Here is a 26387-nt window from a genome sequence, read left to right on the forward strand (position 1 = left end):
AACAATCGTATTAACTTTTTTTCGGTTTCGTGATGAATGGTTTGCTACAACGTTGAACAGCATTGTATGTAAGTAGCTCAAGTTTTCCATATCACTCTTTTTTGATTGATTCATCTCTACAGGACACTTGACCTGTCTCGAAGGGGTTGGAACATTTTAAGCTTTTTAGAAGACATCATATGCCTTTCCTTAACAAACACAAGTTTTTGAGTAGCACAAAGCAGTCAGTGAAGGCCGTGAAGTCATTGAACACTTGTCTTATATGTAGAAAGTAATAGTAAGAATTTGTTTCTGATTTGAAAATTCTTAAATTTTTCTTCAAAACTTATGTCGTGCATCTCAAAGTTCATTTCCTTGGCCCAAATACACTTTTGCAAAAGTTTTTTCAAACCTCCAAACGCTCGTTGAAGTCAATTTCCGCAATATCCTTCATGGAGCGAAGCAATTCACATTTAATGCCTTCAATTAACTCAAAACGGTTTTCCAGGAGCGGTCGTTTCAGTCTGCTGAATAGCCAGAAGTCACGCGGAGCAAAATCAGGCAAATACGATGGTTTTGGCACGATGTTAGTTAAAACTTTTGCGAAAACCTCTCGAGGAATCAATTCAGTATGCGACGGCGCATAATTGTAAGAACCAAGAGTTGCCCGCCCATAATACCGGCGGCAACCGACACACAACAATAACATAGTATTCCTTGTTGAAAGTTTGGCCGGTCGGAAGGAAGTCGATAATCGATGTAAACTGTCAACATAGCTTTGATTTGTGACCACGTATTGACGTGGTTTTTTGGCATCGGTGCAACTTTGACACGCTATTCATCGTTGTATCATCTGTTTTCAGGTCTTAACAGGTTCCCTGTCCAATGTATCACATGTGATACATAATTATTTTCTTGTGCTATGTGTACAGCGTCCATGTATCATATATGAACAAATATTTGGTTAATTTGAAATAAGTTTACTAAATGTATCACTGATGATACATTGAGCGCATGCAATTCAACTTCGCAGTGACACGTTCGAGTATCATAGCTGATACAAATTTTTTGTTGCCGTTATATCACTGTCAAGATGTGTGGGATAGTTCAAAAATTCATCGATAACCTCTAAAAACGCCTACAGCAATATAATTTAAAAATAAGTGTTGGACGTGTACCGTTAAAAATTATTCTTTGTATGCGGAGAGGGAACCTGTTAAGCATAGAGTCAAGACTCGGAAAACAGTGTTTCCCTGAAGTTAAAGCGACGCTGTTTATCGCAAAAATTTAATGATTTTGGGGCCAATCGTGTTTTTACTTTGCTTAGTCTCAAATGATCTTTCAAAATGGTATTCACTGATCCTTCTGATATAACAATGATGCCAGTAATACCTCTGACTGTTAATCGTAGTAATCAAATCAAAAATAGTTTCCGATTCCACCTTGTATACTTCAGAAAGAAAAACGTATACCAAACACCAATTATTATTTCGATGTGACAATTGGCACAGATGTAAATGACAGTCATACCAACCTAGAAAAAACATATATCGGTGAATAAATTTTCGCGCGAAATTTAAATTGAAAAGTCTTACTATTTTTTGCCCACAGCATGATAACATCGAAATAGTTGAAGTAATGGTGTTTGAAACTCATCTTGTTTGCTTCAAGGAGATGCCGTAGGGTTCAAAAACTGATTCTGGAAAACCTGACACATCTATCTCAACAACGTCTACGTAAAAAAGTTCCAAAAATTGCTAGCAATCAGCATACCGTGAAATGAGACAATTTTATTACAAACTGAGATATTTACATATGAAGCATATGATAGTGGATAAAGTAAGCAGATGCAATGCAGTAACATTCATTAATCATATGCTATTCATTCGTGGCGCTCACGTTTCCTTCTAAGTGGGCAATTAAAAATTAATTAGATGTAAGTAATTTTCATAGAAAAATTCATTTGTTGCAAAGTTAAAGTTCAAAGATTTTATTAAAGTGATATATATATAAAATTGTATGGTATGTAGAGGTTAATCAGCATATAATGTTATTAAGTATAGTATAAGAGAGGTCTTGGTATATAAGTTCGTATCATCTTAGCTTTAGTTGTAAATTACTAGAAATATGTCCAAAACTCACTGAACAAATCCCATTGGTCAACAGTTGTGTCGTCGTTAAACCGTTTGTTCAGATCGACTAAGTCGGCCTCCCTCAGTCGCTCCCACGGCGTGAGTGTAGCCACAAATTTATTGAATGCTATGACAAATTTATTGGTAATTGCAAACATTTCATCGCCCAGYTCGTAACGCATGTCCATCCAATTTACTTTTCTGAGTGCGGCGACCACTTCTGGTGGCTCATTTACAGGTTCATCAAACTCGTTATTCAGTTCAGTGACAATATCGGAGGCTTCGYCTAAGTTATCGGATTCTATGTCAAAGCCATCAAGTTCTGTTAGAGTGGCTTTTAGTTCAGTTAGTTTCCCTTTAACATCGTCACTCCTCTTGGTTAATGCTTCGAGTTCAAGGATAAGATTATACAAGACTTCACGTGTTTTACCAACGAAATCTTTCAAATACTCAATATACAGATTATCGGCAAATAGATATAATGCTTCACGCCTTTCACTTAAGCTCAAACGTATCTTCCGTGTTGATTCGGTTTCTGTTGAATGTTCCATGTGCTGTAAAGTATACACTTTCGTCTCGTCTGAATAAGAAACCATAGTGTCCTCCAAAACATCTCCTCGCACAAATGAACTTGAACCATCTTTTGAAGAGTCAATTATTCTGTTAGGACGGTAATCGTGCTGAATTCGCGACTCTGCCAGCTATTGGATATTAAACATTACATTAGGTTTTTGTGTGGTATAATTTTGTAGTACCCAACGTACCTGAAAAGCTGCGCAGGCAGAAAATATCACTAGGATGCCCCAGAAATTCATAATTTTTCCTCTACTTATAATCTTTGCTGGCCTTAGGTGCTTCTTTAGGTTCGAATGTGTTTTCAACAACTGAATAGTCAGACAATCAAATCGCAACTTTATATAGCGTCATAAGTACGTACAWTCATCCTTATTAATCGTAAATATTTAGTTTTTCTAAGATCTTATATCATTTCCATTTAATTAGCGGTGGCAATGATTTTGCTTAGATTTATCTGTTCTATATTCTCGCACGTTCTGTTAATATCTGTATCAGTACCTATATATAGATCGATTTTAAATTCGTTTCCTATGAAATCTTGGGTGGTACGAGCATAGCTGCGGCTAGTTAAAAACAAGAAAAAGCGTTAACTGCGGTTGCACCGAAGCTAAATACCCTTCACAGGTGCATTTCTGTTAGTGACTATGTGTTCGCTTTGTATGGAAGCTTAGTAATGCTTTACGAACAATTTCATCGGAGATTACATTGTTGCTTTAGAAAATAACCTATGTCAATCTTTGTGAAAATACATTGTGAAATGTGAAGGTTTTCCATACAAGAACTTGATTCCGATCGTTCAGTTTGTATGGCAGCTATATGCTATAGTTAACCGATCTGAACAATTTCTTCGGAGATTACATTGTTGCCTTAAAAAATTATCTATTCTAAATTTCGTGAATATATGTTATCATTTGAAAGTTTTTCATAGAAGATCTTGATTGCGAGAGAAGAGGAAATTACGTTTGCAAAATTTCAAAACGATATCTTAAAAACTGAGAGAATAGTTCGTATACATACAGACAGACGGACGGACGGACATAGATAGCTAAATCGACTCCGCTCGACATACTGATCATTTATATATACCTACTTTATATGTATATATATTACGTCTTCCTTCTGGGTGTTACAAACTTCGTGACAAACTTAATATATGTATGTACCCTGTTCAGGGTATAACCAGGTGAATTTATTGCTTATGAGGGTGTGAGGATATTCGGTTCGAAACTCAGTTCAGATTGAGATTTCTTCAAAAAGAAATTGTGCACAACAAAATCTTCAACAATCACGGATGACTTCGAGATTAATCGAAAGATTTGTTTTTCGATTACAATTAAAATTTTCCAGGAAATTTGTGATAAAAATTGATCCTAAAATCATACTGTTTTATTTACAATTTTGCCAAAATTCCTTTTTTTTCAAATCCTTCGATTGATTATAACCTATACTCATTTATTAACGTCTGAAACTTAATTATGGATGAATCCTTCGTGTGTTAAACTGAGCACCATAAGGAGACCTTTTTGGGCCCTCCCTGCGAAAACCAGCTCTTAATGGCTGAATTTCCATAAAAAATTCAGAAAATAATATGATCATCTTTTGCTAAATAATTTTAATGAAACAATTCATATATTTTTAGGAAAAAAAGGTGAAAGTAGGGCTAAGTTCGGGTGCAACGTATACCGTTTATTCATCGCTCGAAAGGACAAATCTTAAACCCAAGATACACCAACAAAACGATAAAAGATGGAGACACGGAGTAGATGCCAGACACTGGTTTAGAGCTTACCTCACAGATATCAAGCTTTCTTGAAAAAAGGGACTACGAGGTGTGTTCAAAAAGTATTGTGAATTTTGAATTTTCGCGGGTTACGTATATTCGAATTTCGAATTTTTTGTGGCGTTATGTTGGWACTCATGTCTCTCACTTATGCCGACAAGCTCGGCCATTTTGAATGTTCATTTCATTGCTGACAGCTGCTTTGCTTGCACGCGTTTTGGATCGTCTTCGATTTTTACCTATTCAAAAAAATGGATCAAAGAACCTGTATCAAATTTTGTGTGAAAAACGAAATTAAGTGCACGGATGCATTCCGAATGTTGACTGTGGCATATTGAGAAGCTACCTTGGACCGAAGCAACGTTTATCGGGGGTTCAAAATGTTCTCAGAAAGCCGAGAAGATGTGACAAAAATTGGCTTTTGCACCACGATAACACCCCTGCCCACACATCGTTGCTTGTGCGCGACTTTTTGGCCATAAACAACAGACTAAAGATGCCGCAGCCACCGTATTTCCCAGATCTGGCCCCCTGTGACTTTTTCTTGTTCCCTAAACTGAAGAGGCCCATGAAAGGACGACGTTACGCTTCTCTTGACGAGATAAAGACGGCATCGAAGGAGGAGCTGAAGAAGATAAAAAAATGGTTTTTTGAAGTACTTCGAAGATTAGAAAAACTGTTGGCACAAGTGTATAATATCTCATGGGGATTATTTTGCAGGAGACAAAATAGATATTCATGAATAAATAAGTAGTTTTTGAAAAACAACAAAATTCGCGATACTTTTTGAACACACCTCGTATACAACAAAGTATTAACTTGGTAATGAGTAACATAAAAAGTTATTTCCGTGTGAAGCCGAAATCGGGTAATGTCGAAAAAAAAAATCAAAGGAAAATAAGAGAATTTGATTTAGTTTTTGTTCTTTTTTATACAATATTACATCTAAAACAATTTTTTAAGAAGGAATATATAAGTTTTTAATTAAAGAGATAAAAATGATAAGCAAAGCATAGTAGAAAAATAAAAATAATTTAATGAATTTTATATATTTAAAACTTGATTTTAAGACTTTAATAAAATTTCTACAAGTCATGAAATAATAACATAATATACAAAATAAGAGAGATCCGTTAACACAAGTTCCTATTACGTTAGTTATAGCTCTCTGTTAAATATTCCCAAAACTCAGGGAACAAATCCCATCGGTCAACAGTTGAGGCGTCGTTAAACCGTTTGTTAAGATCGACCAATCCGGCTTCCGTCAATCGCTCCCACGGCGTTAGCGTAGCCACAAACTGATTGAATGCTATGGCAAATTTATCGGTAATTGCAAACATTTCATCGCCCAGCTCGTAACGCATATTCATCCAGCCAACCTTTTCGAGCGCGGCGACCACTTGTGGCGGCTCATTTACAGGTTCATCAAGCTCGTTATTCAGTTTAGTGACAATTTCGGAGGCTTCTTCTAAGTCATCAGGTTCTATACCGAAACCCTCCAATTCTTTTAGAGCAGCTTTTAGTTCAGTTAGCCTATCTTTAACATCGTCAGTCTTTTCGGTTAACGATTCCAGTTCATGAATAAGTTTTTCCATGACGTCCCGTGTTTTACTAACGTAATCTTTCGAATATTCCAACAAAAGATTGTAGGTTAATACATGTAATGCTTCACGCCTTTCACTTAAGCTCAAACGTATCTTCCGTGTAGTTGCACTAGGGGTTGTGCTCTCCACATTTGATTCGGTTGATTCTTTTAATGTTGAATGTTCCACGTGCGGTACTGAATTCGCTGGCTTCTCTTGCGTTGCACGCGTAGAAGTAACCGAAGGGTCTTCATATGTATTTGCATGTAGAAAAGAGCTTGAATCATCTTTTGAGGAGTCGCTTATACTATTTGATATGTCCGATAATTCGTAAGAGTCGCTGAGACTGGTTGGACGGTAAGCGTGCTGAATTCGCGACTCAGTCAGCTGTCAAACGCAGCAAAAACATTGCATTACTTTGTGGCATAATTTTGTAGGTGCTAACGTACCTGGATTGCAGCGCAAGCAGAAAATACCACGAAGATGCCCCAGAATTCCACCATTGTTACTATACATAAAATCTCTGCTGAACTCAGTTGCTTCTTACGTTGCGAATATATTTTCAACAACTGAGCGGACAGACAACAATATGCAATTTTATATATCATCATAATTGCATTCATCATTATTAATCGTAAATATTTAATTTTTGTAAAATTTCAATACCATTTGCATTTAATTTGCGGTGGCAATGCGCGCTTTGATAAAAACAGGTTTTGCTGCGATTTAGCTTTTCTCGATACTCGTACGTTCTGTTATTAACTGTATCCGTACCTGTATATAGTATGTACATACATCGATTTTACTGCTTATGAGGGTGTGAGGATATCCATATGATAAAATGTTCTAAAGATTCAAACTATGCATGTGGTCCAATTAACAGCATTGACATACAAATATACGACTAAAATTTCGCCTTAGTTTTAGATTTCTTCAAGTTTGGAAGCAAAAAGTAGTCGCTCGAAGCAAAATCTTCTTCGTGGCCTAATTCACCCACTTGACCGTGGCGTCGGCGAAGATAGGGGACCGTCTTCGTTATAATTCGGCTTATTGCAAATAAGCCAAACAAATTCTCTAGTAAACCAACGTACAAACCCAGAAAATTATGGTCATTCCCTTTCTAGCCGATAGGACAGTCTTCGTCATGTTCAAGGCTGGTTCGTCTTTAAAGTTCAGTTTCGACTCGAACTGTTATGAAACAACGTATATAGAGGGCATTTTCAACTGACAGTCTGTCATTAGAAGATCGTGGACAGTATGTAACACATTGTTTTTTATTTCATTGTCAGCTAAAGAGGAGGTATAGGATGGCTCCTAACACACTACCCTGGGGAAAACCAGCATTTATTTTCTTTCAATCAGAGTACATATCTACATGCTTAAATCGAAAAAACGGTCCGAAAGGTATGGACATTGTAATATTATTTCGGTAAAATCATCTTAATTTTGTTTAGGATCCCGCCATGGCAAAATTTATCAAAGACTTTAGAAACGTCGAGGAAGACGGCAGACCAAAATTTTTTCAAAGGTATTTTCAATTAATCGGTTTATTCTATGCAATTAGTTTATAGTGTAGTGTTTTTTTTTTTTTCGAAAGCTAAACTGATGCACCGATATCTCTTTAATTATGTTGTTAAGACGCACAGCAAGCGGTTTTCCGAAAGCCTTGAAAGTATCGCCAGGAAAGATATGGGCCGGTTTATTGAACACTACTCTAAACACGCGGCTCCCCTCGCTCTTTGTTGTCTAGGGTATCAGTCATAGTGATAATAATATAATGAAATAGTTAAATTCGCAATATACATTTTTTATTGACATCGTAAATATGTATGATGTAACATTTTCACAGACTCTGCATCTGCATATACGATGCGAGCGTTACACGCATATATACATACTTGTATATGCTTCTTGTTATAGTGAATAACAGTGCAGGAGTAGAGCAGATGTCGGCGCGTCTCACGCCCTATATCTCACGTCCTGTATGGTAATGTTTTGTCCAACATTCATCAAATGTAATTGCAAAATCGACGGATAAAACCCAGACACTACACGTAAGAAGACATATACTTGATCGGTCCTATTAAATATTGCATTGTTCGGTGCAATACTTCAGGAATATATGTCAGGTATTACGCACTCATCTCAAATTATGATTCAACTTTTTTTTACTCAGTTACAACTTTCATTATAATGTGTGTATGTAAACTCTGCCAGGAGCTGTGTGATTCTATTTTGCATTTTTTGAAGAAAAATATGTTCAAATAATATTCTTACATGAATATTGAACACACGCTTATGCTTTGAAATATAATTTTTTATTTATGAATTGTGATTTTTAACATAATAGGATAGAAATTAGCATATGCCCGTCCAGAGGTTCCAAGCAACCTCATCACCAATTTTCAGGCAAATCGGTTCAGCCGTTCTTGAGTTATATAGTAAATATAGACATAAATTGGGAATCGAGGGTGGCCTTCTCCATGACTAAAGGAATACTCGTGCAAATTTTCACTTCCTTCGGTGCTGTGGTTCAGGCGTAATGCGCGGGCATAAAAAAAAAGCGATTCATTTTTATATATGTGTGTATAAGATACACCTAAGTTCATGCAACTTTCCAGTAAACAGATTATAGATTAATAGTAGCGTTCATTATACCAGTGATTTTACGTAAAACATTTTGAAGAAGCTATTTTAGTAATTCGCTTATAATAAGAGTAATACAATTTATTCAGTTTTTATAATAATAAAATATAAATTATTTTGTAAGGCACTTGTTCAGTTTTGATACAGTTTAATATTTACGGCTTTAATGTTTAGTATAGACTCCTTTGCCCATAATCATCGCTTCAATGCTCTGTGGAACGCTATTTACTAAATCTTCACATTCTTTTTAAGTGGTGGAGTTCCACACTTCTACAATTTAGCAAATAATTCCGCCTTTGTTTCCGGTATACTATCATAATTGGGTACCCTTTTTTTTAAACAAACCACAGGCTTTGTATTTGGGATCGTTGTCTTGCATAAGAATGATTTTGCTACTGCTCAGACTCAATTTCTTCAACGAAGAAAAACACGCTTGCCTTAATATGTCTATATATGTACATACACCACTTACATACACCACTTTTATAAAAGCCAAAAAAAGGACTTTACCGCCCACAAATTCAAGTGTTGGGATGACACCGCGGCTGGTTATAGTCTTTGGTGACTTCTTTCAAATGTAATGTTTTCTGTTTGAAAGTAAATCAATATATATTAGTCATGCTTTCATCTGTCCAAAATACATTCGCTCATTGTTCTGGAGTCCAATTTTGGTGTGCTTTAGCAAATTTTAGACGTAGTTCTTGGTGACGTTTAGTAAGCAAAGCAAAGTGGTCGATTCTACACTGTGTTTTATTCACACACTGATCGACATATTCGGCATAAGGTTTGTTAGGGAAATGGAAACAATTATCTTTTACCTCTTTTTGCCAATATGCTAAAAAAATGTTCACTGGACTTCATTAGAAAAATAAAATTTGTAACGAACAAGGTTTTGACGTTTATGTAAGAAAATTGTTATATTTTAGAGATAAAAATTACGTACTCGTACGTAAGTATAACAGTTTTGGTCTTAATGAATTTTATGTATCTAAAACTTGATTTTACGACTTTATATAAATTTTTTTTATTTAAAAAATTTCTATATATCTACCGTGTTAAGACATCAAATATTACCATTCTATATAAAATAAGAGAGATCTGTTTATAAAAGTTTGGATTACGTTAGTTATAGCTCTCTGTTACATATGTCCAAAATTCAGTGAACAAATCCCATTTGTCATCAGTTGAGACCTCATTGAAACGTCTGTTCAGATCGACTAAACCGGCCTCCGTTAGTCGCTCCCACGGCGTTAGCGTAGCCAAAAATTTATTGAATGCTTTGCCAAATTTATCGGTAATTTCAAGTGTTTCATCGTGCAACTCGTAGCGCATGTCCAACCAACCAACTTTTCTGAGCGCGGCGACCAATTGTGGCGGCTCATCCTCAGGATAATCAAGTTCGTCAATTAGTTCATGGACAATATCGGAGGCTTCTTCTAAGTTATCGGATTCTATGTCAAAAGCCTCCAGTTCTTTTAGAGTATCTTTTAATTCAATTAGTCTCTCTTTAAGATCGTCACTCTTCGTCCTTGACGCTTCGAGTTCAAGGATAAGTTTCTTCAAGATATCACGTGTTTTACCCACGTAATTTTTTCGATACGGAGCTATGAGATTTCCGGTAAGTTCAGTTAATGCTTCACGCCTTTCAACTAAGCTCAAACGTATCTTCCGTGTAGTTGCACTAGGGGTTGTGCTCTCCACATTTGATTCGGTTGATTCGTTTACTGTTGAATGTTCCACGTGTGGTACTGTATTTGCGTGTGTCTCTTGCGTTGCACGTGTAGAAGTAACCGAAGTGTCTTCATATATATTTGTTTGTATAAATGAGCTTGAATCATCTTTTGAGGAGTCGCTTATACTATTTGATATGTCCGATAATTCGTAGGAGTCGCGGAGACTGATTGGACGGTAAGCGTGCTGAAATCGCGACTCAGTCAGCTGTAAAGCGCAGCAAAAACATTGCAATACTTTGTGGCATAATTTTGTAGGAGCTAACGTACCTGGATTGCAGCGCAAGCAGAAAATACCACGAAGATGCCCCAGAATTCCACCATTGTATACTATTCCACTATACATAAAATCTCTGCTGAACTCAGTTGCTTCTTACGTTGCGAATATATTTTCAACAACTGAGCGGACAGACAACAATGTGCAATTTTATATAGCATCATAAGTACATTCATCATTATTAATCGTAAATATTTTATTTTTGTAACATTTCATTACCATTTCCATTTAATTTGCGGTGGCAATGCGCGCTTTGATAAAAACAGGTTTTGCTGCGATTTAGCTTTTCTCGATACTTACACGTTCGGACATTATCAGTAGCAGGAATTATGCATATGTAGGCGTACTTGAATCGATTTAAAACTTGTTTTCTATTAATAATGTTTGTTGTGGATATTTTTCTTTCGTAGTTCGAGCACAGACCCATTTAGCATTTATGAGGGAGATCCCCATATTTTTATCATTAGATGTTCCTACTATGCTGCTAAAGATACAAAGAACACATAAATGGCTCAATTAACCATAATTTAACATACTTTCAACTTAAACGCCTGCCCTCTTGGGGAATTCTTAGTTTTGGAAACAAAAAAAGTAGTACGTTTTTTTAATATCTTAATTTTTTTATGAGCTGCAAGCATTAACATCAGAAGTACAATATTTCCAAGGGATTTTTTAAAATCATATGCATTTAGTTAAAATGAAAATAATATAAACAGTAAGAGAACTTTATTACCAATATTTACATATAATTTTGTGCTTCGAAAATGTGACAATTTCCAAGAATATATAATATATAAGATTTTTGTAACGTTTAGAAGCTCAGCGAAGCAAATGGGTGTGGCAGTGACCGAGGGCAAAAGGAAATATCTCCTGCCATTAAAGAAATAGTCGTCGCACTCGTGACTGGGCACCCACCTCTCTGTGGACAGTCATAACTTTGGAGTAGTAGATAATAACAACGTCAGCCTCGAAATCCAACGCAGAATATCTTTCGCCAACACTTGCTACTAGGCAATTGCGACGAACAAAAACCAAACTCTATGAGTCACTCATTACGAGTATTCTCGTCCTGCTATGTGGTGCAGAGGCATGTACGATGCCAACATCTGATGAGTCGGCCTTAAGAGCTTTCGAGAGAAAGGTTCTGCGAAAGATTTATGGTCCTTTGCGCTTTGGCCACATCGAATAATGCATTCGATGGAACGATGAGCTGTACGAGACATAGTTCAGTAAAGGTCGTGTCATCCGAATGGATGAAAACACTCCAGCTCTGAAAGTACTAATGGTATGAATAGTAAGAGACATCCGAAAATATAAAATATATAAAGTTTATATAATCTATAAGATTTTGTTTTAAATTAACGTTTAGAAGTTTGGAAAAACTAATTTACCTGTTCTGGCCCGTAGGCAGTATATAGTTTCGAAATTGAAGTTAATCGCAAGTTTCATTTACCGTTGCACTAACAGGTCGCCGAACTCAATTATAATATAGTCCTATCTTACATACAAACCTTTTTTTAATTTTCAATATATTTTGAAAGCTTTATTTTGATTTGTTGTGGTGGATGATTTCAAAACTTAGCTTTATCATTGATAGAAGGGGTTGAGTAGTACGCTCAGTAAATTCTAGTTTCTAGTTACCGAATTTTCTATGCTGAGCACTACGAAAAAGCGCAAAACTTTCAAAATTTCTTAGGAGGCCAGTAGAGTAATTTGGCCTGTTTTTTGACATTTTTTTTTTTTTGTTCATAGGCATTTTTATTCCACATAGAACTTTTTTCTATATCATGAGGTATACGTGTATAGACACATTTTTTTCAGAATTTTTTGATGACATCTGTCGGAGAAATGACTGATGAATCAGATGCGTTTTTTCATTGGCAGAAATGATTTTTCATGTTTGGATCATCTGAAATACAAAAGCCCAATTAATTTATAAAAAGTACGTGAATGATTATCCTTCCTAGTAGAATTATGAAAAAAATGTTAAAAAATAAAAAAGTAATTAAAGGTTTTTTTTAATAAGTTTTCCTCATGTTTTTTTTTACATAAATTTTGTCATAACATTGTCAATAATTAACAAAAAATTATAAATCTAGTAGGGACGAACGCCATTCTTTTGGTGAACATCTAAAAAAAAATTTACCAAATCGGTAGTCCAGTTTAAAAAAGTGTGTTTTAAGAAAAACGCGTTTAAAGTTTAAGGTGTGTACTCCGAGCGCTCCGAACGTAGAGCGGTATTATTATTTTTGGGCCCTTTTCGAAACCTTGGAATGGTAAAGTGGGTTTCTATTTTAATTCTAAGGGTATAAGGGAACAGAAAATGCAAAAACAAAAAAATTTTTTTTGAAAAAAGATACTAGTGACCCCTTACCACTCTTACTTCCTGAATGCATCAAATAATATTTGATTAAATTTAATATAAATCCCCCAAAAATGTCAAAAGACTAATCATATTTAATTATCTCTAATATATATTTATTTTGAATTCGCTAACAGTTGCTTAAAAATAGTTTAATATTACGCATGGTATTTGGTTTAAGTACGACAGTGTTCAGTCTTGTCCCGCACTGCTTGAGTTCTCCTCTTGTGGTCCGCAGTTGCAAAGTATGTGATACAAGTCTTTTTGCACCGAATTGGCATTGGCAAAGTTTGTGAATGAACGCAGATTCGGATCATTTTTCACGTTGGCCGTGGACACGGCGCTTACCGAATTGCTTATCACCACGCCCTCGGGACGCGCCGCTGTCAACTGTAAAGATTTATAAAATTATAAGAATGCGGTTATGTGAAAAAATTTATTTAGCTCCAAAAAATACCTTCAGTGACAGGCAGAGGCAGAGAAGAAACACGCAAGTCAAGGATTTATTCATGATGAGTTGCTTTTATTTTTGGATTTTTAGAGCTGTGGTCGCGTGTGAGCTATCGTGGTGAACTGATGCAAATATTCCAGAGATGTAGCTTTTTATACACATGCAATTTGCTCTTAATGAACTTTTTGTTTCAACAGAACTAAGCAATTATAATAACGTTGAATATGTGTGTGGAAAAAGTTTACCTTTATCATTTCAAACTCAAAATTCACAGAAACTAGCTTCGCTGATAGTGAGCAATAAAGATGTGCATCACACAAGCAGGTGTCTGTGAGGGCAATAGCTGATGCGATTATGATTGGGAATTCGCTATAAATGGCGCGATAAGCGAGAATTACATTTTATGTAAGGTGAAAATGAGTGCGCAAGCAACGGTACAGTAGTTGGGGAGATTTAATAGCAGAAAATACCCCACTGTTGCAGCTTTGAAAGCTGTGAGCTGGCATGCAAAATTTCAAAAGATTTTAATTGCAGCTTGTAATTGCATTCAAAGTATTCTCGGCAGTTAATTGGTGGATTTATTTGCCGCTTGTCTGTGAAATGCACGTGCTGCAAGCACAGGTGTGTGGCCAGAAGCCGCAAGTATGACTCAGATATTATGTTTACTATTATAAAAAGCTAATGTTATTATTTTCATTAAACATTTGCTAATCAACACTGCTGGATATCGCACCCACTAGTCGACACACGCACAAAAATGACAAAATTTATTAATCTGTCCTTAGTAGTGTTCAGCATCTACCTCTGCCTGCTGTTGCAGGTTTGTATACAGTAGTTTTGTTTTCTTTAATATGATGATTTAGAATGATTTCTTAATTTACAGTTAGCCGAGTCGCGTCCTCTAGAAATCACTATTAAAACACATGCGAGCGCCTCCGCGACGGCGTCGGTGTACTATAGTGATGGAGTGCGTACTTTTAGCAACGTTGCCACATCGAGCGTTGTGCAGAATAATATCTTTCATATTCTGCTGTCGAGATGATGAAATGTGAACGGAAATCATACGGAATTATGGCATTTAGTGACTTAATTACTGCAACTGAGACTTGTGAACCAATAGTTTAAATAATTCAAAATGTATTATATTTATGAATAAATGTTTACTTTATAAACTAGTCTTATAAAAATTGTGTTAAGAACAGTTACTCACTTAACATATGTTCAACTATTTCTGCTTAAGAAAATAACTTTATTTTTAGGTTTAAAAAAAATGGGGTTTTAAGGTAAAAAAAAAAATACTTTTTTCCCAATTTATTTCTTAAATATGGATTGAGTTATTTTCCAAACCTTTTGTACATTACTGGGCTTCACAATCTATTGTAATTTTATCGTGCAGAAATATTGAAGCATAAGACGGTAACAGAGTTTCTCCCAGGACGTGTAGAAAAAAATAGAACTTTCTCCTAGAACGTCTAGAAAAAAAATAGAACTTTGCGGTTTTCACCATAACTCGGCTGGAAATTATCCGAAAATAAAAAACCCAGAAATTTATTTAAATTATAATCAAATCTTCCGCCCATTTTTACTTAAAAATTTTTGGCCGCCATTTAATGTGGAAACTGTTAGTTTCCACTGAAAAATTCCGCCATAATGTGGGTGGAAAACACCCTTAAAAAAATAAAAACGATGGGGGAAGTATTTCATATATCAAAAATATGTACAAAGTTTGAAAAAATCGGTCAAGTAGTTTTGAAATGACAGTGAATCCGGACTTTGAAAAGTACTTTTGAGAACAATGCGTCTAAAACTTATATGCGATACTTATAGTGATGAAAAAAAAATTACCTTATATTGTCAAAAATGTGCTCAATAATATACAAGAGGTTCGAACAAAATTACTCAATCCATACGAAAACCTTACCACCCCCTTAAAGATGGACATAGTTTTTCACGATTGAGTTGCAAGCCAGGCTGCTTAAATGTGAATATGATTATGGGTCTGCCCTAAGTACCGGAACAGTTATGGAAATCATTAAGTTCCTCCATATTGTAAACATTATTTTGATTTTCCAGGAGTTCAAATTTGCACAAAAATATAATTTAGAAACGTTCAATTAGATATAGCCCTAAGAAAACGATCGCACAGAAACGGTCAGCTGTGACCAATAGGAGAGTTATCGTTTTCCAACAGGAGAATGCAAAACTACACACTTCAATAGTGATTCTCCAGAAGCTCCGGTAGCATAGTTAGGTGAACATGTAGGAAAGAGCTAAGTTTGGGTATAACATTTCATAACCTAGCATTTTGCGAGGATTAAAGCAAGGGTTGCTAGTTATATGGGAGTTTTCACCCGTTTTTATGCACTCTTATAAGATATAAGACACTATCTCAATTTGATAATAATAATAACTCATATATTGGCCGAAATATTTGGTATAAAGTCAACCGGAAGTTGGAAAATCTTTATATAACGTATATGGGGGCTCGGGGAAGAAATTACCCGAATCATCCAATTTTTGATACACTTTTACTATTGTGATAAAAGAATTCTCTCTGAATTCCAATTGCATATCGCTCTCATTGACCAATATTTTCGGTAAAGTTCACTATAGATACTGGGGTACACATATTCGGTACCTTGGGGTTGAATCGCTTTGGTTGGATTTGAAAAATTTGTGATCAGAAGCTGCTACACCCCAAATACTCTTTTCGTGCAAAGTTTAATCCTGATTTTTTAAGAATTTTTTATACTCAGGTGTCCCATTCAACTGCGATCCCCTGTGCCAAATAAGATACTTGTACCTTAGTGCTTCACTTTTGTGGACGTGGCAGTGCTCTGATTACGCCCATCTATGGACTTTTCATTTTTTTCCCAAGGAACGCGCATACCAAGTTTGAATTTAATAATTTTTACGAACGAATAGACAGGAAGTCACCGACGAATAATAGACAGATTTGAATGGGGGATATTAAAACAGTATTGCCAGAGTAATGAAAATTAGATTATAATAATAAATATTACTCGCTAGACTCTAGACTTTTCGCAAATCGCATAAATCTCAATATGTATAATCGTTGTCAGATCGTGAAATATAAGAGCTAGATGAACAAAGATCACGATAAACACAAACAGTAGGAGATGTGGCTCCAATACCTGTGTTTTCAATGAAAAAAGAGGTCAGAATATTATTTTTCGTTTGAGCAACTGGTATAGTTTGTTCGATTCGTTGGAGAGTAATGCTTGACGAATCGAAAACAGATATTGTGTATGCTGATATACGGTTACGCTTAATGAAATCGCTCACAAAACTTTTTTTGGGATTTCTTTTAGTATTCTCAAATTAGAGTTCCAATATTGTATATTGTATAGAATAAAATTTCTATGTATATATGTGACCTGGTCTACGAAAGGGGAGCTAACGTGCGAAAACTAGTTTTCTGGGAAACAGCTGTTAAAAAAAAGCATCTCATCTTCCATCCGAATCAACTAAAAAGTAAAAATTGATTTTTTGACACCTAAGCCCCCTTTCCGTAGACCACATATATTTTTTCTTTTTTTTTTGACTTTAATAACTTTTTTTTATATAGTGATGGTTGCAGATTTTAAATTAGTAAATTAAAGATAATAATAGGACATAATAGTGGTTTCTTTGCTCTTTGTGGCATCCGTTGTATCTTGGTTAATAAAAAATAGTTTTTCCAGTAGAAATATTTTTTTTTTTTAAGTGAGTACTGGGGTTCTTACGAAGCAATTGTGTGTTTGGACAACAACGCGGTATGATCAGGCATTAAATTAACCACTTGATAAGAAATCAGTATCCCCGTAATCAGCGTATGTTGTATATGGTATACATACTTACTATCAATAAACAGCAATTATGGCAGGGAAAAATCAATCAGCTATCACTAATTAATAAATCCGTCATAATATTCCAGTGAAAGCTGCGATTTGTTGTTATTCCGCGAACAAATTTTGTTGACTACGTGCTCTCAAATACCCACACACATTCATACATTTTCAAGCTCAGCGGCGAGTAGCAGCCCTTGGTTCAAAACTATGCACTTAAACGCGTATATAACCGTTAAAGTTAAGCGCTCATAAGATTAGTTGTATTTGACACCGCATGCTGCTCAGAAGTAGTTGTCATTGCGTTAGTACTTAGAGAGTGAGCTTAGCGCAATTGCACAGACGTACACACAAATTTGTGTGGTTGAGATGATGAAATTCTGCGGTGTTTTTCTACTTTTATGGGTTTGCTTGGTATGAAAGGCCTTGCTATTAAATTATTTAATAGTTATTACTTATTATTTTATCTCATTTATTTTTTATTTATTCAGACAGTTGAGGCACGACCGCAGGACATTGTTATACATACCTCGGTGAGCGCAACAGCGGTTGCATCGGTGGATCAGGCCAGCAATGTGCGTACTTTCAACAATGTTGCCACCGCAAGTGCCGTGCAAAATAATGTCTATCATATTTTACTGCCACAGGGATAATTAAATACTGCTTCTAATATAATGTTATATTTAAGAGGGAAAGAGAAAAGAAATATTTTTTTCTGTTTTAGTTTTTTAGCAAATATTATGGTTCGAAATACTTAATTTACCATTAAAACTAATAATGAAGTACAAAAATTAAAATATTTTGAAAAAAAAAAAAAATTTTATTTTTTTACTTTATATTTGCTACAGTAAGTCACAAAATTTTTCATATTTACATCCATATATATGAATTTATGTATGAATAACACATATATTTGTGCTACTAAGCACAATTTAGAGCAGCTGAGTTTGCTGACCCACATATGACCTCGTTAAATTAATTGAAGGTGGTATTTTATTGCGACAAATACATTTGCACATTGAGCTTAGAATCAGGCATTCGCATAAAAGTGCATATGCACGGGCTTCTGGATGTATGCGGAGCAAGTGTAGGTATGTGTGTAGGTATTTATATTCGTGTGCGTATAAAGATTTGTAGCAAATTTTCAAGGCACAATATCAAGTTCATTGCTTATGTACAAGCTCCAACTGCAGTGTATTAAGTAGTAAGCTTCAATTGAGCTAAGAAAATTCGCGTTGTCAATTGAGCTAAGCAAACGGAGCAGAACGATTCTTAAGCGTGGATGACTTAGCTAATTTATATGGGAGCTATGTGTATGTACGCATTTAAATACATACATATGGTATATAGAAGTTCGTGCCGAAATGTGTTATTGTCTTGCAACCGGCAACCGGCAACCGAAGAGATGGTGACATCGTGGTTCAAGTTCAATGCCCGAATCAATTGAATTGTGAAATGCGAATTTAGCAATTGTACTGTTTGTGAGGGTGTAGTTGTGGCATGGAAAAATTCTTGAGAAAAAGATAGATTTAGGGAAATAAATTAATTTATAAATATATAAAAAATATGCTCTTGATGAATTTCGAAATTGTTGTGTAATCAACTGCGACAACTCGCTTTCCAAATTGAAAAATCTTTTGATAAAATGGCAGTAATTATATATCAATAATATATCATTCATGTATTCCACTAATGTCATATGATCAATTTTAAACCGGACTGACTTCAAAAATTTTCGCATATTTTAATAAAACTCTTTAATATCTTTATTATATCACCTTCAATATAAGCTCTTTTTGAGCCAGTTTCAGCATGCCAACGCTTAATCCCACTTTCCATACACTTGTTAGTAGCCTCGATTGGGATGACCTTCAGTGCGTATGACTCTTCATTTCTTCAATAAACTCTTGCCTCGCCTTCCTCGAAGCGGATTTTTCACTATCGATTACAGAAAAAATCACAGCGAGCCACATTTGGTGAATACGATAGTTGAACGATGATTCTTATTTCGTGTTTGGCCAAAAAGTTATCACCAAGAAGATAGACGATGCATTGCTTAGTGAAAAGTCTACGAATTTTCTGCTCACAAAATCGGATGATTACCGTAGAAGCAAACCGGCCACGTAGTATTATTGATCGTTTTGGCCTTTGAACATCGAGAACCATGAAATGAATGTTAATGAAAGAAAAAGATAAACATTGCCATGATTTTATACCAACTTTGACGGTGTTTTTTCGCTTCGGCTCTTTTTTATAGGACATTTCAATATATTCGTAGATACTTTCGTTATCATACTCATAAATTCCCGTTTCGTGTTGTTGTTGTAGAGCAGAAAATATTCCTGAAGTAATTTGGAGGAATGCTAACGGTTTGACAGTCCCTGTTCAGATAAATAATTGGGCCAATTTCGGTTACCTACAGCCAACTGTTGCGGAAACGGTCCCCATCTCGTCTTCAGTATCGATGCGCTTGATGAATATATGGTCCTCAGATGCCTTGTCAAGCATCTTTTTTGTGACCTCATGCTCTAATTCAAGTCTTTTTGAACAAGTCTAGCATTGACATATAGAAATTAAACTTCAAACCAGCATAAAAGGGTTTACAATCTAGGTACAACAAGAAATTAGCTTCGGTTGCAGTAAGCTATAATATCCAATCACTACAAAGTATTACTTTTAAGAACTTCATTCCGATCGTTCAGTTTACGTGGCGCCTATTTTCTATAATAATCTAATCTAAACAATATCTTTGGATATCGCTTTAGACAATAACCCAATTTTTGTGAAAATATCTTGTCAAGAGAACATTTCTTCCATGTAAAGGCTTGACCCGATCATTCAGTTTATATGACTGATATATACCATAGTAATCTTCACTAAACAATTTCTTCGGAGAATGCAATACTACTTTAGACAATAATCAATTCAAAAACTGAGATGTGATCGTTTATTTTTGTACATACTTTATATCGTCTTTGACGTTTCCTTCTGGCTGTTACTAAATTCGTGGCATGGTTTATGGATTTTGCTTATGGTTTGCGCCTGTAGTTGAAATGAATCATTTGTTATTTTATATATGCAGACATGCTACTGACTAAATAGGTCCCTATTTATGAATATAAATTAAATTAGCATGTACATTCCCACTTGGTTCATGTTCCAACTAATTAGCGGTTTCACTAGCACTGCAAACTGTAGCCCGCTGTATTCTCTTACGCTTACACATGTTCAAATATAATTGTACGTATGCCAATCACGTGTTGAATACATTCCCTACACTCGTATAAATCTACACGAGACTCATTTGCAAATAGCTCAGTCGTGTTATAATATGATCCTGCTGGAAAAATGCAACTTACTGAATTGAAGTGACAATATGCTGAAAATTATACTCAGTATTTAAGTGAAAGCTACTGCAGATATGTATACAGTAGAAATTATTGGTTTGAAAATAAATTTTGTACGATTAAATAAGTTTTTTTTACTGTTGAATAAATAAAATTCAAAATTGTTTAAATTGCCTTATTTTTAGAAATTTTGGTTTTCTTTTATAGCATATTACAAGCAGATCTTTGCCATAAGTCAGGTGCACCTTATTTGGGTGTCAGGTCACAAAGGTATAGCCGGAAATGAACTAGCTTATGAGTTTGCCCGGCCCGCAGCATCCACCAACATGGCAGGACCGCAACCTTTCATTGCGGTTAGACTTCCCATCATAAAGAAGCTCAGGAATAAAGCAGTGGGTAGGGGAAACATTGATACCAACTCCTAGCCATACGCCATGCGAAGTTGCTAATAGGATGTTACCACCTTAAAAGCTTTAAATATGTAAACAGCCTCCCAAAACAAAAACTCAGGCTACTTTTCGCTCAAGAAGCGCTTATTCAATATGGAATTCTTGTGCGAATTGCCTGTTTTGTGACCAAGTCAAGTCTGAAACATCTAATGAACTACACAGCAGTCTGAAGGCGCTGGATAAAGACCCTTGGTTCCATGTTACCAAAAACGAGTTACATCGCCTCAATAGCAGCTAGCAGTATATTAAAATTTATGAATTTTTTGGTGCTTGTTGAGACGTTGTAAGTTAGGAGAGGGCACAATAGACCCAAGGTCGCGGTATTTATTAATATCTACTTATATTGTATACGTATATAATATTATGTCTCACATTTCGTCCGGGGTAAACTCCCAATCTACTGAACCGATTTAAAAAAAATTGAACACGCTGTATTCAGTTTGATCCAACTTGAAACAACCTTTACATTTTTATTTAATCAAATTTGTTCATAGAGCTTAAGAACTAAAAGTTCAATTTCGATTTGCCTTAGCTTTAAATGAAATCATAAATTTTCCTACAGCGTACATTACTAATCCATTTGCATGTGGATAAGTAATTGCTTCGCTCTCACTTTCGATTAATAGCCGCATAGAAAATTCCCAGCTGCTTTTCTAAGATTTTAGGCGAGATTTAATAGAAATATTCCAATTAATAGACATAACAAAATTCTGAAAAATAAGCTTTTAAAATTCTAAATTATTACATATATTCAAAGTTATGCTTGCTATCAAATTATAAGCTGAATGTTATAGCTTTGCTTTTTCGTTATGGCACTTACCTACGACGCCAAGAGAATTGATAATGGCGAATAAACAGTAAATGGACATTTCGCGCTACACTTTACAACTTGTAGAAATTTTACCACACACACCACACACCTTTTTAAAACTTATATACACGGAGACATACATATATTATGTCTCTAGAGCTGAGTCAACACGTTCTTAAATAAAATGTCCTAACACACAATTGCTGAAGTTTACATCTTTCTGCGCTGTCATATCGGGTTGATGCCACAGGAAACAGCCTTCATGTCTTCCTGATGTGTTCCTATTTATATTTATGACCTGTTACATTGTTAACATTAAGGGGAAAAAGTAGGAAGCATCGAAGAAAAAGATAAGTCGTTTGTGCTGTTATTTTTATCTAAACATATTTTTCATTTCCACACTTAAGTTGATTCAGTGGCGCAACAACCAACCACCTGATGCTTCGTGCCGCCTGAAAAACGTTATCGAAGTAATAATTTAGCGCCGGTAATTTAGCGGAAATTTGCAGTGGCGCTTATCACAACGCTTGTGTGAGTGGCATTCAATTTCAAAGAGCAGTAACAAGGCTTTTAAAAGCTCGTAAAATGAAGGCTTCTGTTTCAATAATGCTTGTAGATTGAAAGTTACAAAAATCATAATAAATCTTTGCATAAAAAGTTTGATATTTCTTGAAAATGTAAAGTGAGCACAGTGGGCATAAATGTGTGATAAATGGTGAATAGATTTCGGGAGTTAAAGTTCAATAATGAATATGGAAAGGTGATTTAAAAAACTTTAGGCTAAGCGATTAGTGGATTGAGGCGTTAATAAACTTTAAGAAGACAAGGTTTACTAAGGGTTGTATACGAGTTCTTATGTTATTTGCAGAGATTTTTCACTTCACTTCAGAGTACAAAGTTGGGTATTTAATTATAAGAGAAAAATTAAAGGCTTGTTGTGATGAAGATTACAGATTTGTTTTGAAAAATTTATGTAGATCTTTTGGTACGAGTCCAATATTGACACGCTTCGCTGGGTTGAGTCGATCTATAAGCGATCCTGAGATTATCTGCTATCTCTCTGATGCCAGCAAGATGATTTCCAAGCTCAATTTCTTTAATTTGGTTGTTAAAAAAGTTATAATCATGAACAGATGTGAATGGACGACTCACATTAGTCAAGCTTTCGCTGACTTCACGACCTGAATGCTTTGTGTTACTGAAATGTTGGAGTTTTTTTATCGATTTTTTAGCAGATTCAATTTTTTAAGATAAAAGTGGCCAGAGAAACTCTTCGTTTCACAAGCAAACAGAAACGATAATTGATAATATCAAAAGAGCCTCGGATGAGGGACCTCCCTTTTGGTGGTGATCACTGCAAATGTTCTAAGGGTTACGATTTAAAGGCATGAATCTGGAATATCTGGTCGCTGTCCAGCTGCCCGATGTCCTCGTTAAAGTAAAGGCTGACATTACCGCCGTTCAAGAAGTTTGGTGGACGAGACAAGGACTGATATGAGTGGGTCCTTGTAGCTTTTACTAAAGTGGCCATATAAAGGAGCACAACTCGATGTGGGGTTCATGGTGGGAGAGAGTCTCCGACGCCTAGTCCTGACATTCACCTCGGTGTATGAACGTCTAGCAACAATCCAATCCATCAAAGCGAAGTTCTTCAACATTCCGTTGATGACGGAAGAGGAAGGCGATGTGACTAAAGATGCCTTCTGACGTATTTGCGGACAAAAGAAGAGAGAGGACGAAATGCGTGAGTACGAAGAGCTTGACAAGCTGACAGACAAGGGTAATGCTCGAAAATTCTACGAAAAAATGCGACGACTAACAGAAGGCTTCAAGAGCGGAGCATACTCTCATAAAATATCCAGAGGTAATCTAGTGACTGATGCTCAGAGCATATTATAATTATGAATGGAACAGTTCTCCAACCTACTGAATGGCAGTGAATTTATAACGCCAAGAGAAGGTGAACCCGATTGCCCAACCATGAAGATTTTCAAATAGCAATTACTCGCCTGAAGTGGACCATTCCGTTTCAAATTTGATCAGCTGGTATGTAATTCCGTCCCTTTTAACCAATCAAAAATAGCTTTAGAGTTTTAGTAATTCATATTTTATTCGCAGCAAAAATGAAGTAAGCTTAGAAGCAGCTTTTTGTAAGCTCCATACACTTAATGTTAATAGGTTTTCTTATATATTCGATAGGCGCGCAGTTTTAAAAAGCCTTACAGTTATTGGTTATATATATTAAGTTTGTTGTATAATCAATGCGAATCGGCACAAATTCCTGACGCATGTGCAAAATACTCTAATATCTACTACTACTAACAGCTTATATAATTATTAAGTAATTATAATTGATTATGTAGCGATCTTATATAATTATATATTAATTTTAGTTTATTATATACCGTTCTGCATAATAAATATATCTAAATAAACTAACTACTTAGTAAATTACTAAGTTGTATTACTTTACTTTCGAAGCTTACTTAATTAATTAAATTAGCGTTTACTAAACTTAGTTAATTTATAAAAACTAATGTTCGCTGACGATGCTTGTTATAAGAAAAGTAAGAATACATATATGTCTTTTTTTGCGACTTAATTTTAATACATTTTACAGCTAATAAGGTTTCACGAATATTTTTAGTAAGTTTATATTTATAATTTTTTTTTAAATTACGCATTTAAGCTAATTTGGTTTCAGAATTTGACGCTTTTTCTCCGTGCGCATCGCTCACGATGCCATCACATACATTTGCTTTTTTTTTTTTTGGAACGATAAATTTTAATATTTCGATAATTTTGCTAGCTAAATGAGATAAATGTTGTATTAGCTAATTAGCTTTTATTTAATTAATTTCAATATTTTATTTATTTTTAATTATAAATTGAGAGCCGTTGCGTTTGCTCTCCACACTATTAGTGCTGCTCCTGGAGGTATTCCATATTTTAGGTTTAATCAAAATACCTTTTGCACCCTTGTTTTTTCAATTAATTAATTAAAAATAATTTACAATTAATTTTGCATATGTATTTTCCACAGCATAGTTGCACTTTTTTGTTAATTATATTTTACATAAGTATATATGCAAAACTACTGCTTTGTTAGTTACTAATTTTTAAGCAAATTCGTCAGTTGCTTAATGCATAACCTCAAGTGAGCAAATAGTTTTATTACAATTTTCTACAATTAAAATATTTGTGGTTCATATTTAATTTTTAATTACTTTTTTTAGCTAATCTTACCAAATAAATCAAATGTGGTAGTAATTCATTTACAATAAATTTTTACAATACCGTTTTTATATTTTAACGTATTATTATTCATTTTTTTATTTAGGTGTCGGAAACATTCAGTTTAAAAATTTTAGAAAAATACACTTAATAAAAATTATTAACTTAAAGAAAATTTGTTATTATACTCTTGCAACATGTAAACTAAAAATCGTTTAGCAGTGGGCATGGAAATACAGAAGGAAATGATAAGACGATTACACCTCGCCTTCCTCCATACAACTTTTATGAAGAGCGTCCGATATAATATTTATATTTATTGGACTGTTTCCAGTCAAAACACCCATAATTGGGACGATGTGGACTCTGCTAAGAGCCAGTAGTCTCTCTATGACCTCTTACGGTTCACTCTGAGCCAGACCGACATCGCAGTCGAACAAGTTCTGGTCGTTTACCAGCGCCAGCTGAGCTCATTGGATGTCCAATGCCGAAACGAAAACAGACATTGTAAAATCAAAATCTGACTCCAAACTCATCGGCTTTAATGTTTCTAGAGATCACGCTGTTGCAGCTATTGTGGCATATCCGAAGCAAATTAGAAATATAGTTTTGTGGAGGTTAATGATATTGGTATGTCCGCTATGTCAAAAGATTTTTTCATATTTTAGAAGTCTAAGAGCAATGACCTTTGGTAGAAAATAATATTTGCTATTTTCAGAGTGCCTCGCCTCGCCGTAATAAAATGTAATAATGTGTTGAACATATTTATGTATACAATAAAATCATTGAATAAAAATGTGACATTTTAGACCACAATAAATATGCACATACCTACAAACACTTGTAAATACATATGTTTCGATGGGTGTATGAAGCGCCAGGGTGGCAAAAACAATAGTAACAATAAGAAAAAAAATATATATGTGAAATTTATTGATTTTTACTATTTTAGGCAGCAAATTGATAAGCAAGAACTTTATAGAAGTAAATATAAAGCTTGGATAAGAGCTGCGCCACCGCCCACTTTTAGGTTAAATCCTATATTTCAGGAATTACTTGACAAATTTCGACCAAATTTGGTTTGTGAGTTTGTCCAATTTATTATATCATTCCTTTTCGTACACTGTGAAAATACGCGAAATCGGATGACAACCACGCCGACTTTATACATTAAAAACTTTT

General features: G+C 35.0%; 3 protein-coding genes across 3 annotated transcripts; all 3 read right to left on the minus strand.

Moving 5' to 3' along the window:
- Positions 1-1947: 1947 nt before the first annotated feature.
- LOC108967838 lies at positions 1948-2979 on the minus strand. Its single transcript, XM_018931465.1, has 2 exons — positions 2876-2979; positions 1948-2812 (listed from the first exon to the last, which is right to left on the minus strand). Exons 1-2 carry the CDS (start codon positions 2924-2926, stop codon positions 2099-2101), a joined length of 765 nt encoding a protein of 254 aa, XP_018787010.1. The 5' UTR covers positions 2927-2979; the 3' UTR covers positions 1948-2098.
- Positions 2980-5552: 2573 nt separating this feature from the next.
- LOC108967835 lies at positions 5553-6607 on the minus strand. The gene is made up of 2 exons (XM_018931462.1): positions 6500-6607; positions 5553-6437 (listed from the first exon to the last, which is right to left on the minus strand). Exons 1-2 carry the CDS (start codon positions 6551-6553, stop codon positions 5622-5624), a joined length of 870 nt encoding a protein of 289 aa, XP_018787007.1. The 5' UTR covers positions 6554-6607; the 3' UTR covers positions 5553-5621.
- Positions 6608-9652: 3045 nt separating this feature from the next.
- LOC108967824 lies at positions 9653-10813 on the minus strand. The gene is made up of 2 exons (XM_018931448.1): positions 10697-10813; positions 9653-10634 (listed from the first exon to the last, which is right to left on the minus strand). The coding sequence occupies exons 1-2, from the start codon at positions 10748-10750 to the stop codon at positions 9819-9821; spliced, it is 870 nt and encodes a 289-aa protein (XP_018786993.1). The 5' UTR covers positions 10751-10813; the 3' UTR covers positions 9653-9818.
- Between the last annotated feature and the right edge of the window lie 15574 nt (positions 10814-26387).

This window comes from Bactrocera latifrons, unplaced genomic scaffold (assembly GCF_001853355.1).
Source record: "Bactrocera latifrons isolate USDA-ARS-PBARC rearing strain unplaced genomic scaffold, ASM185335v1 scaffold_2, whole genome shotgun sequence".
NCBI lineage: Eukaryota > Metazoa > Arthropoda > Insecta > Diptera > Tephritidae > Bactrocera > Bactrocera latifrons.